General features: G+C 39.0%; 1 protein-coding gene across 8 annotated transcripts in view; it reads left to right on the top strand.

The window, feature by feature from the left end:
• The first annotated feature begins 954 nt into the window (after positions 1–954).
• ndrg4 (NDRG family member 4) overlaps positions 955–13841 on the top strand; it is a 34910-nt gene continuing 22023 nt past the window's right edge. For 2 of the 8 annotated variants that reach the window (XM_079809996.1, XM_079809995.1), the window contains exons 1-4: positions 955–1115; positions 9601–9691; positions 10576–10710; positions 12654–12692. In XM_079809996.1, the coding sequence (XP_079666122.1) occupies positions 9614–9691; positions 10576–10710; positions 12654–12692 (252 nt within the window). In that variant the 5' untranslated portion in view covers positions 955–1115; positions 9601–9613. Of the gene's footprint in view, positions 1116–2549; positions 2624–9600; positions 9692–10575; positions 10711–12653; positions 12693–13841 lie in introns of all 8 variants that reach the window. The other 6 variants (XM_079810000.1, XM_079809999.1, XM_079809992.1 and 3 more) reach the window with 5 other exon arrangements.

Here is a 13841-nt window from a genome sequence, read left to right as displayed (position 1 = left end):
TGTTGCATCCTTTAGATGTTTTAATTAGGATATTGATTTGCTATGATTCAATGCTTTTGGCGTCTTGCAAATGACAACCAGTTGTCATCTTCATCATTGTTATTTTCAATATTACCACCACCATGCAGCTACTTTTGAATGACCATTACTTAAAAAATATTTATTTGCACCCATTATTGGACTGGCTAACCGGACCATGTTAACCAGCCTTGAACCCTTGACTACCCCATACATTGAGATAAGCCAATTATAACAGTAGTTACTTATAGAAGAAATGGTAGCGGGGAAAAAAGTAATTCCAAGAGTTCGAGAGGATGAAAAATAGACTGAATTACAACTGTTTTTGGTGCAAGAAACTAACATTAGAAGTAGTCTTCAGGGGAAAAAGTAAATTGCTATAAAAGAGTACAAAGAAGAAAACAGTGCTCGGTACCAACATGTGCATGGGCGTATGTGTCTGTGTCTTCGGATCATGCTGTGATAAGTAAATGTGTGGGTTTGTTATGGCAGTGTTTGGGTGGGTATATGAGTATGTACTTAACACATGGGAGAACAGTTTCTAGTAAAAACTGACTCGGTAAAAGCTCATGCTGCCAAATTCATGCCTTCTCCCTGAAGTGTAAGAATTGCGTGTACAGAGCAGCCACTTGTGGTCTAATTGGACAGCCTTTCATCCTAAGCCTCCAGGCTTTATTCAATATCCCTGTCTCGCTATTTCTTCCTCCTCTCTGTCTCCTTGATTCCTTCCTTTCTGTCTGCCCTTTCCTCTTCTTTCAGTCCTCTCCTGTATCCAATTTCTTATCTCTTCTGTGTGTCCCTCTCTCTGTCCCTCTCTGTGATTGCTCTTTCTCTCTCCCTCCCTCTATCTTGCTCTCATCTGTTGGTATGGCTCAGGCTGCATCATCCAAGAGGACACGTGTTCTCTGTTTATTATAGAGCAAAAGAAGGGAGGGGGAGAGTGAGTGAACGAGGGAGGGAGGAACAGAGGTAGAGAGATTCACACAGAATAGCCCTCACAGGGTAGACAGCATCGGTCTGAAACGCACTCGCAAGCAAACAAAAAGACACGTCAAAATCCTTTAAGACGACAACAGGAACACAGTCCTTAAGCAAAGGTAAGAAAGATCTCCTTAGCCATTGCAGTGATTGTTGTAGAAAGGTGCAAATTACAAAGATCGTTCAAGAGAACTCTAAGACATCTGTTGTTAGGTTAAGTTGACTACTTGGTTGTTTCGTTGCAAGGTGTTTGAAGACGTGGCAAATGGACAGAGCAGATCAAAAAGTGCCTCAACAATGGGCCTTGAGGGACTCCACCTCACGAGTCCCTGCTGAGAGTATTCCAGCGCTTCTGTCATAAGCTACGCTTCATAGTTCCAGCCTCTGCATTGGCGTCAATGGGTGGTCGACAGGTTAAATTTATTAACCCCACACAATAACTGCGTCAGACAGGGAAGCTTTGCCAAAAACAGCAAGCCAGTAACAGTCCATCCAGACCACCCCTTAAATTCAGGGTAAGCCTATTAACAGGTGTCCTTTTCCCTTTATTGGAATAATGCTATCTGCTATGGTGCTGAGATGTATCCGGGTCTGTGTAATAACAGATAAGCGCAGCTTTTGTTTTCATAATCTCAATAACACTTCACAGAATATTTGACGCCAGTGCAACTGGTTGGGTGCCAGCTTGCATTGGGAGGCCAGGCGGGCCGTGGAACTTTCCAGGATGGATAAATTGTGACTTATCACAAGCCTTGATACTTCAGCTTTAAAGGGGTGATGGATGATGTTGTTAGCATGAGATGAGAATATTTATGTTGGGTTTAAAATAACAGCTGTGGTTTAATGCCACACCTTTGCTTGACAGCATGAAGCTGAAATACATATTATCTAAGTAACTTTGTAAGGTTGGTGGAAATTCAAGCAATTCAAGTTGAATTACTAATGTGTGTGATCATTAAAGCTGCAAAGATGAATAATAATATGTGGCGTCTTTTTTTTAAACAAGCGATTGAAGAGCGTTTGATTTTTTATAGTAAATCTATAAAGTAATATTCAGGCTTGTAAAACAAAGATGGCATTACTGATGCAACTTGATGCAAGGCTGATTTATTTATTTAATTTGCTACATATCCCTGCAAGAAAACAACGAGTTGCCCCCATTTCTACGTTACATAACAATGCAACAGACGCCTTGGAAACTTTTCTGTCTCACTCTTAAAAAACCTACACCTCCTGAAAGCCTTCCCTGTTAGAACTGTTGTACTGTTCTCCACTGAGCATGGAAAAAGATTTTTCAATAAACTGCATGTTAGCTTCACTCTAATAGAAGCTCCTGGCTTGAGATTTATACAAAGAATGTCATTTATAGAGGATTTAAAAGAAATGCTTGGAACTCTTCAATAAAACATATCTTTGAAAGAGGCATGCCCTGGGACAAGTTTACATTTTAGTGTGCAGGACTCAGAGGGGGCTTCCTGAATATCTGAGATTTTTCTGAATACCAAATATTGTGTATAGCTGAATTACAAATGGATCTTGTTTTGTACTGATAGATGGGGCCCGGATTGTTCTGGAACTTTCCATCCAAGACTAGCTGCACGGTTCCACAGAGCCTGCTGCAGACAATGTACGTAGTTCCGCCTGTAACTGAGGTTGTAGCCTTTCTTTTCCGTTTTTTTAGCATCCATACCTTCATTTTTTGTTTGTCTCTTTGCTTGTGAATTCCATGGCTCGTTGCTGTCTGACCACCTTGATTTGTTGACCAATCACTGGGCAATGGCCAAACAAGGTCAAGTGTCAATATCCATCATTCAGCACTAGATCATTACTCATAATTCATTGGCCAATAGCTGTTGATTGTTCCAGTCTATGACCAATCCGTTCATGTAGGTTTATGTGTCAAGATGATTTAATGTAAAAAAGATCAAGTTTATCTTTTAAGTCTCATGTCTACTATATAGGGATCTGAATTATGAATGTAAACGGCCATATATTTTGCCTTTAGAGATGTGTATCGACCTTGATGTACGTTGTTTTTTTGTTGTTGTTGGTTCTTTGGATGTTTTTCTGTTCTGGGGGTTCTGAAAAACTTTAATGGCCTTCTGCAGTCCTTGACCTCCAGTGCCCCCAATGTAGCTTATAATAAACTGAGCCAAATAATAATAATTTCACATTAATGAACTACAATAAATGAAAAATCTCCATGAATAATTTGACTGCACATGAGTGAAGAAAGCCATTATGGGTTTGATTGTATTATATTCTGACCTAAATAGATGTGCAGCTGTGATAAAAGGCCAGGCCGAAGCAAATATCGCTTAATGACAGCTTTTAGATGAAGGTTATTTATCAAAATGGAATCATTAATCTTTCAAGGAAAATGCACGTAACACCCCTGGATTGGTTTCCCACTGATCTATACAGTAGAAACCTGTTTTAAGGAAAGGTTCAGCCAACTTACTGTACTTTTGGCCAAGGTAAAAGAGCATTATTGAGGACCACATACCAACTCACCTTCTGTCAGCCTGGCTTAGAACAGCTCCTGACAAGAGGCAGTGTGAGGGGTTGGAAACACGGTTGATTGAACACTATCAGGGCAGATAGCTGTTATTGACCCTTTGGTTTCACAGAGAATCCCACTGGAGGTGTGAAGTGAGCTCTCTGAGGGGGTCGAGATTACAGTGAGTTTTTGTGAGTTCTATAGCTGCTTTTTATCTCAAGTTTTATACAAAAACATATTCTGTTTTTGTCTAATGGACTAGGGAAGTGGTTCCCAAAATGGGTGGCTTGCCCCATAATGTCATGTCTGAGAGTGTCTTTATGTAGGTGCATGTAAGTGGGAGGCCTTGAAAATACAAAGTTCTGTCATGAAACTCTAGATGGCACAGGCTGATATGTCCTCAACTCAATCTGCTTGCAATTACATAATTTCTCTATAAGGTATAGTTTGTTGATTCCTTCTGTATTAGTAGCCAATGAGCTCGCTGCTCAACCTTCAAATACTTGGTCAGCATTTGCTGTAGCAGTTGGAGCACACTTTCAGAAACCCTTCCCCAGCTCCACCTGTATAGATCTGCTACAGGTAATTCATGTTCGCTATATTGTACAGCAGCAGCATGTCTTGCTTGCTCCAAATCGTATTGCAGTAGCAAGCCTCATACTTGCTCAGCAGCAGCGTAGCTGATCTAGTTCACCAGAACCAAACATATCAACACAATCAACATGGTCATATCCGTTACTATGCCTAACGCAAAACAAAAGGGGGGTCTGGCAGAAAAAGTTTGGGAACCACTGGACCAGGATGTGCATTAGTAGGCCCTATATGATTGTAAAGTTCATGGAACAGTCCATTTAGTGTAAGGGTTATGTGAGCTTTTGTTTTTATGCCCATTTGAGTATTTTCTGTTGATGCTTAACCTGTTTCGTCTACCTTATAAAGTGGTTCCTTATAAGAATCTTGGACTTGAATGAAAAATATACACATTAGAAGAACAAGAAGATCATTCATTCTAAAAGCTAGTTCTTAGTGGGTTTAAAAGGAGGACAGTTTATTTGCCTTGATGTTTGTCTTTTCCCAGACAGCAACAAGTGCTTTTTAAAACCAACTATAGCCTAGGTCTTCTGCTGATTTCTCCCATATTTCCACATTGAAATAAATTTATTTATTTTTATTTCCTGGTATATTTGATGCTGCCAGCATGTGGGTGGTACTTAGCACTCTCTACACCTTTTCTGAGCAGCCATGCTCGTTCTATTTACCTCAATAATGTTGGCATCCAAATGGCTAATTAAAACTTTGGTCTCTTGTATAGCCTTATAGCGATGCCGATGAGACTCTATTGTTCAACTTCTTGACATCTTTGTGCCAGGATTCTTTGCCTGTTTTGCGTTCAGAGAATGCCTTTAGAATTCTGTCTGGCATAGATTTAGTTGTAACAGTTTTTTTTGTGCACAGCATAAACACACATTGTCCTAGTTTCCAGGTATTGACTGGTATTCTGTATATCAGGTCAGACCCTTGCCTTTGAGCAGATTTATTGATTTCTGACAGAATACTCTTTTCAATTTTTTTGGTCACTGGGCAGGGTCATATGCCAGCCCTGGCTGACATCGTCTACTCGAGCTCACTCAATATGTGAACTCTATCTAGATCAATGGCCAACATGCTCTAAACGTGTCTGAGAGTGGCCATATTATCTTAGTGACTGTTTTTTTCTAGTGCAGTCCTAGCTTATTTAAATTATATTTAAAGTCATTTTGTATTTGTGTTAATATGCTCTGGTTATGGCTATGTTTGCTGGAATGTGTTGTTACATTACTTTTTTTTAAAGTTTTATAGACAAATTAGCCTGTATGGCTCAATCTGGCACATTTACATGATGGACTTGAGTGCTCATGTTAATTCATGTGCATTGTCCCTTTTAAAAGAAAAAAAGAATAAAGGACTAGTAGTGAAGCTGTCGAGAAGGATAAAGAAGGAGAGTAAAGGTTACCCAACTCCCTGAAGTTTGGCATTTCTAGAGGTTGCCATGGAAAAACGGACAGGGTACAGAAATCTCGGCTGGTTTTTGACATAAATGTATTTTTTAGTACAGAATAACACTAATGTTGTTGACCAAGAACTAGTTTAAAAGAAAGTGTTTTATTTAACTTGTAAATATTATTGACCAATTATATATCTACATACAGTATATACTGACATAAACCAGAGTATGTTTTTAGGCGTATGCCAAGGTTGCTATTACTATTAATCATACTTAAGATTTTGGGATTGTTTAATCCTCTAAACCTTAATATTAAACTTTGGTACATAACTTTGTTTGGTACCTTAAACTGTTCAGCTTGATTTGAAGAGGTGTATAACTTTTATAAGGAATTGGACTTTTCACTTGGTGGAGAAAATATGTGTGAGAAAAAGTGTTAAATTAGGGACCTAAGCCATATCTAGTGACCAGAATATCATGGAGACTTGGGGGTGGGCTCTGCTGACTTGAGCTAGTAAACAACCTCATGCAACACACTAGAAAATACTCCTCACCAACCACATATCAATGGTGGTTGCGTGGAGCCACTGGCAAGCACCGCTCATGTTCTCTTTAGAAAGAGCAAAAAATGTGTCTCTTTTATAGTATACCAAAACAGAGTGCTAATGATTATAATAATGATCTGAGAAAGGTCAGTACATGTGGGGGAGGAGGGGAAATGAGAGGAAGGGAGGGAGAAAGACAGGCCAATTGAGAGTATTGTGGTCATGTCTAGACCTCGTTATAATCACATCATGGGAGGTGTTATGCAACCAAAATAATCATTCCCTGCAGGGCTTTGTATCGTTCTATCCATTCACATCCGAGGGTTTGATTTACACTGCCCATGATTCCAGATTCATGCAGCTCTTGGCATTGACCTGAAATAAGAGTGGAATGACTTTTCTGTTTGCTTGAAATGTTCTGAATTAAACTTGGTTATTGTTCGACTCTTCTGAGCAAATTATTTGTCAAAGTGCTCTGTCATCTCTTGAGTGAAGGTGGCAATAATCTGCACTAATATTGGGACCATGTTCTTGTTTATGAGAGACTCATGCTTAAACAACACATTTTCACACCCAACTCGTCACATATTGACACTTGGTAAGGACCCCTCTGCATAATTTTTCGATACGCCGGGTAATCCATTGATTTCAGGCGTTTGCCTTATGCATCATATCAAGATGCATAATTCTTTGCATTTGTAAAAGTAGACGTGATTTTATAAATATTTATACTTTTACATTTTGGAGCATCTCACCCACTCCTACCCTAAACCTACATACTTCTAAACAATATAAAACATGTAACAGTCACAGGTATTTATTGCAAAAACACACGAGAGCCAATGCCATTTCACAATCAAAGCTGACGTAATGGCGCAATCGGTCATGAGACATACAAGAGCCAATGCAATTTCATTATAAAAGCTCACGATGGAGAAGGTGATCGCTTTAGGGTCTTTTCTTCACACAAATCAATCGTTTGCCCTCAGAACACTTGGAATATTTGTACTTTTTGTACGTCTGTAGTCGTATCTGCCTGTTATATCCTGTGTTTTATGTCGTATAATACACAAATCGGTAGGTTTACAGGTGGGGTTGGGTTCAAACTTGTGCCTATAGCGTAAATAAAATAAATTAATAAATGTAAATAAAATGATGCTGGCTGATTAAATTGAGAATCACACACCATGTCATGATGGCAAAATTATAACCCAATATATAATTTCAGCACAATAACATTCCCATGCCCCACACGTCTGTGTATGATGGCAAAGGTTCCTCATTGAAAGCAATGGAGAACCCTGCTAGTCGAAAAATTATGCTAAAAGAGTGAATCCTGTGCGTTAAAAAGTGACGCGAAAAGCGAAAATATTTGACAAGTTGGGAGTAAGAACGTGTTAGCTCAAACCACTTGTTTTTATAAGGATGGCAATGGGGTTAAATCTCTGTCTATGTGTTTGCCGAATTCTTAGAGACCAATAGGCTGTGGAGGTGTTTGTTAGCTTAGCTTCATGTTATAGAAATATTATCAACTGACACTGATGTAGCTCCCATGAGCCGACAACACTCAGCTGCACAGCTGGAGTTTAATAAGTACCTAATGGAAAAGTAAATGTTCTCATCCATCAACAGATACCTTGAGACAACCTGTGAACTAGTGTCACAATTGGCCATGTGTTCCTGGCGATTGACAAGTTTGTTACCCTTTTTGTGTCATCTTGAACCTAACCACCAAACAACATTCAAGCCATGTTCACAATGCCACCTCATTTTTAACTCACATGCAGTTTTATATTGTTCGGAGCCAGATTAGTACCCCTACTGAAAATGCAGTTAAAACCAACTCCTGATGGTAGCTGGTTTTACGTGTGTCTCAATCCGCTCCCTAGTTCAGTATTAAGTACACTGTCCAGGTAGGCAGCCATTTCTAGGATGGCTTGAAATTTCCAGTGAGTGTCTTCTTCCGTTCTTCAAGTCAAACAGTGATTTCATGCATGATGACTTAATCACAATGTAATTGAGTCATTAGTATCCTAATGTTTATTGGATCAAGGTCCTTGCTAGTGCCCAAATGCGTTTATGGATTCTTTCCATAGAGAACTAGGGAGAGGAAAGAGACACATGGTTACTAGCTGGTCCAAGCAAGCTGGTTTAGGTGTTTAGTTTTCCTGCCACACAGTGGGTCAGAGGTAGATCTAGTCCCCACCAGTTTATGCCGAGTTCAAACTGCCCGATTTTAGCCCCGATTTTGACTCGACGACAGGTTGTGCGAAATCGCAGAGAAATGCCTAAAATCATAGCCAAATCGGTGCTCGTGCACGTGAGTGACAGTCACACGGTGTGAATGATCAAAGACGCGATCAGAGAGAATCACAGATTCAAAATCCTGCTGTGAAAACGTGTTCTGACTGAAAAATATATTGACCGACAGCCAATGAGAGAGCAAGATACAGGGCAGCGGGAGGTTCAGGGAGGAGTTATGGACCAGAATATCAGTATTTTAATAGATATATTTACAATTCTATCAAACAGAAACAAAGCACAAACATTTGGTTGACCAGCCGCAACAGCAGCACGGTGCAAAATGATTTATTTACCTCCAACTCTCTTTGCAGAACACTATCATTGTTCCCTGTGTCTCCAACCATTTCCTCCGCCATAATCTTTTTTCTTTTTCTCCTTTTCGCGGCAAATCAGCGCACAGACAATTTGGACTGCAAGCTTTCCGCAGTCTATATTTTTAATAACTCCAGTCTGACACACGTGTGATCTCGCGTTGTTTCCTTGTCACTTCTCGCGTGTGTTTGGTTGTGAAACGTAGTTTGCAGACGGGACAGAGCTCTCTGCGATTCTTCCTCTTGTACAGTCATGCAGTGTGAAACCCCCTGTCGCCGATCTATCGTGCAGTGTGAACACAGCAGCAACTGAATGCTACCCCGGATAGTCATGCAGGTTGAAAAGAGCAGTGATCCGACGAGTTTGAATATCATGCAGTCTGAACTAGGCATTAGCTATGTTCCAAAAAACAGCTTGATTGGTTGACCAGCGTTACCACCTTAAAGACCCCTGGGAAATTGTTTAACAAGTGCAGTTGTTACATATTTCCCATTGAAACAGGAAGTTTGGCCAGGGCATATTGAAGATGTTACGCAAATGTCACAGCTGTAAACCTATGCACTTGGTAGTGGGCTGTAGGTAGTATAAGGGGGAGGGACATTTTGATTCTACAAACAGTCTGATTGGACAAAAATCTGCAGTGCAGGATGAGTCATCAACATTTGTGGTTTGTTTTGCTAGAAGTTAAATTCTGTTTTTAGAAGTGCACTCCAATATAGATGACCTCAAAGCTAACAGACATGGAGTAAAAGATATTTGCAATTTTGATATCATTGGGTCTTTAAGCTGGTACGATCAGATTTTTTTTTTTTCCAGCAGGGACTTTATACATGGTTTGAGCAATGGTGGTGTGGGTAATATTACAATATTGGAGCAGCAAGACAGATTTGATTGGATTATGGTTTGCTGTCGAATAACCTTGCTAATCTCAGGTGTGTGTGTTGCCATGGTGATTGCAGGTTGCTCTCCAGGATGGCTGGCATGAAGGATCAGCAATTCACTGAAGAGAAACCGCTACTGCCAGAATCCAGGGGACAGGAAACAGAGATGGTGAGTATGTGTGTGAGGGAGTGAGTGAGCGAGTATGTGTGTGCATAGCTAAATATAGTAGACCGGTTAAAAATGTCCCCATGTTTTTAGGCAAGAGTACAAAAAATTGGATGTGTGTGTTCGTGATAAAGGATTTATCTATGCTCACCAAATACTGCATTTAATCTTAATCCACACATATGTGTTAAGATAATGTGAAATGAAAAGCATAACATGCCAGTAGAAATAAATGGCTTCAGAATATCAGTTCAAAATTTGAGACACATTTTGCAACAACGGTTGTACTACTTTCTTGTTTTTCTTTAGAAGTGCAGAGCACAATTAATATTTGAGTGATACTAGTACAACTGAAATCCATTTATTAATGATGCAATCTACTGTAATTTTTACCCCTTATCTAATTAAATCTATGTAGACAACAAATCAAATGCATTGGGTTCAACAGTCTGAAAACATCAGGAAATTCCAAAATTGTGATGTTCCAGGCCAGGAATTTTACAATAAAGTTATCGGTGTTCACATTATTTAATTCATTAGAAGTTATGAATGTGGTCAAATGTATTTTACAGCATTTATTGGGTTATGTTAATTTATTAATATTGGTAGATAAAGTGTTACAAAAACAGCTCTTGGAATATTTTTTAAGTATTATAAGTGTAATCCCAAGTGTAAAAGATGATAAAATTCCATATCAACTGATCTCAAATGACATTTTTTGTGTCTGCTGCTTATTTTCCCACATATCACACCGTATCAATCATGCATATCATAATTTTTTTCTTCAGCTTCTCACCTCCGCCACCAAAGCATTATCCTCCGATCCGAGGGCACTGTATGCTGTTGTGTGCTGTAACTAGTGTTTGTGTCTATGTCTGATGTGGCAGGCTAAAGAACAGTGTGTGCACGCGCTGCCCTGTGCCACGCCCTCCCCCCCCACGGCTCGCCCCCCAAAACGCTGGCATGTCATCGCCCGACACTGGCTCGGCCTGACGCGCCGTCGGACCAGCGGGTACTTCCCGGTAGGCTGACAGACCATGTCCACTCTTCCAACTGAGAGATACTAATTTCTGTCAAGTCCTGAGTTACCTTAAATGCAATCATGTTAGAAAAGATCAAACAAGGCCTGATATTTTCTCTCTACCCCAAAACCCAGTTGGTTTTAACGTGCTGTGATGTGTACAACATAGAAATGTTCTTTTTGGCACAATGTTTCTATTCATACACACTTCTAATTAGCATTAGCATCATTTTAAGCAATAGTCAAAAGATTAAGTCAGATTTGTGAATGAAACTTAGTTACATTAATTTTTTTTAGCTTATCCGAGCCAAAACAGTTTGCAGTCAGGATTTCAGAACATCACATGAAATCTGATTTTTATTTGTTATTTTTTGTTGGTTAAATTGTATTTTTGCAACATGACTAACACCATACGTAAAGCTTGCAAGTGCCAATAGCTGTGTCTGAATTTATTTACATTATAAACATATGACATTCACTATATAGTGAATGGATGAACAAGTGAGTGATTTTGTACACCACATATGCATAATTGTGTAAATAGTACAGTAATGGCTCTGAATATGTTAGCATATCATGATGAACATGAGCACAGATAAAATGTAGTCCACACATAGCATTGTGCTAACACCTACATCATTACTATGGCAACCTATGCAGACATGCTGGATATTGACTACACTGTCTAAACAAATAGAGCACTTGCAAAATGGCACTGCTCAAGGTGGTATTAAAAATACAAATTGGATTTATGTGCAATGTGAACAAAGCCTTATATAGTATATTGTCTTAAGTTTCAGTTCCTCAATAAGCAAAGTTGTTTACCCATAAGTCTGCCCCCTTTTGCACTTCTGAGGTACTGCATTAGAGTTTTAATCCTGAAAATGATTGACACCTGCTGGTCCGACAACTGCTTTTGCTTTTCTGCTGCCAACAGCTCTAACTGCATGCACTAACCTCTTTCTTTAGGTCTGTGGGTTTATTCCAGCTTCTGCCAGTCTGCACAAGAATCACACTATAAGTGATACTTGCTTTTCCAAAATGGATGCTTTGTTCATATCTAATGTAGGAGATCATGCTAACTCGTGTTTTCTTGCGTTTCAGAAGATGAGATGGATGTTATGTTATTCCTATAGTGACTGTAGGGACACAATTGTCTGACAAGGAGATGCTGTCCTGTTCTCAAGCTGTTCTTACAACATTTTTGCACCCATTTCACCTTTTTTTTCCTTAGCACATTGTCTTTTTAACAGTGTCTTTACTCATTAATTCTGAGGTTGGACCATTAAAACACTTTACCATTATACTTCATATACTAATAATCAGGCCTCATATCAGCAGTGAAGCAAGCTCTTGCATGTTTTATCTTTCCACAAATAGCTGCTGATCTGAAGCCAGCTAAGCCACCCACATACTAACCAACCATGTCTAGTGAAATAACAACCAGTGGTGTAGAGTACTTGAGTAATTATACTTTGAATTATTTTTTGGGGCATTTTTACTGTGCTCAATTTAAAAGGAATACCTTCATTCTTTCTTATTTACACTAGGCCTACTAAGGAGAAAATTATATGTTTTGCTCCTTAGAATTCAATTTAGACCTTGAAAGTACATATTATCACTGGGTCATAGTGATGTAAATCTAGGTTCTACTTTCCAATTTGGAAACATTTTGCTTTAACTCCATATGTTTTTAGCTAGATATTTTGGCATAGTATCTACACTTTAACTTAAGTATCATTTCTCAGTACTTTTTACACCCCTGAAAAAAACTCACAGTTCCAGACACAACAGCTCAAATAACTGTTTCCATCACAGAAACCCTTTCCTCGGTGACGGGACCTTGCAGAGTGTTGCTCCAAATGCTTATTTATTTATTGTGATAGCATATTATAAGCGAATGTACTTTGGCTTTGATGAACCCGAACTTTTGTGTTCCTGCAGGAAAACTGTGATACCTTCGTGGCTACAGGAGACTGGAAGGTACGGTGACTTTTCCCTGTGCATATTTGATGTTGACTTATGATTTACATTTAAACAGCTCATCTTTGAAGGATTTTAGCAATACATGTCAGATTTAAAATGGTGTGGTTGACACAGCGTCACTAATCCTTTTTGGCATTTGATGATTAAAGACAGTGTATTGTTTTTCTTGGTAAGAGAGCACTGACAATTATAGTAAATGAGAGCGCGTGAGAGAAAGAACGAAAGGCATGGCGGCGCTGCTATGACCTCCTGAGTACAGATTCAATCAATATCCACTTCAGAGCACTACCAGCAACCTGCAGTACCAGCCTGCTGGTTAAAACTAGTAGTTTAACTGTTCCGTGCCAGATTATTTATTTTTTATTACAGCTGTGAATTTTTTTATTTTATTAATATGACATTAAATATGACTAAATTGACCCCATTTAAATTTGTAATGCAGTTTCTGGTCTTATTGTGCAATAATATAATATAATATAATAAAATAAATATATGAGTGCTGTAGGTAATCATAGCGTGCTGATATACAGCCATATCGCACGGCTACGAGTGTGATTTTGCGTTTAAAAAACAGTTCCATGGCACACGTGTGTGTAAATAATTAAGAAGCAACAACCGAGTGTCTTTAAAAACCTTCTTTTGTGCGGAACTTCCTTCCACCACGGATTCAAACAGTAAGACAGTTTGACAGTTGAGCCCAAGCCTCTGTTACTAATTCTATTCTTAGCTAATTCTAAAACATGCATTTTTGTAGTAACAAAGGAACGTTGAGTCGCTTAATTAAAGCTTATTGTATTGTGTAGAGTTGAGTATTATGAGAGAGAGAGCTCGACAAAACAAGTGTATTACCTGCATCTAGATGATATTCTTATAGGGATTTCCCTTGACAGTGCTAGTCAATGCATTTGTAAGTTTTAAGGAGTTGTTTAAAGTAAAAACAACATCCTTGTTTCCTTCCATTTCATTATAAAAGTATTTACTCACTCATAAAGACTGCCATCCAGAGGTGCACAGTAACAAAGTACATTTACTTGAGTATCTGTACGTAACTTTGCATCAACAGTCAATAGTCACTCTTGTAGGGTCTCGTGTCATGAAGTCCAATTATTTACCAGCATTTTTTAAACACTGATGATAAGTTGATGG

Source organism: Gobio gobio (assembly GCF_949357685.1).
Source record: "Gobio gobio genome assembly, chromosome: 25".
NCBI classification, from domain to species: domain Eukaryota; kingdom Metazoa; phylum Chordata; class Actinopteri; order Cypriniformes; family Gobionidae; genus Gobio; species Gobio gobio.
This window is presented reverse-complemented; position numbering and strand designations above follow the sequence as displayed.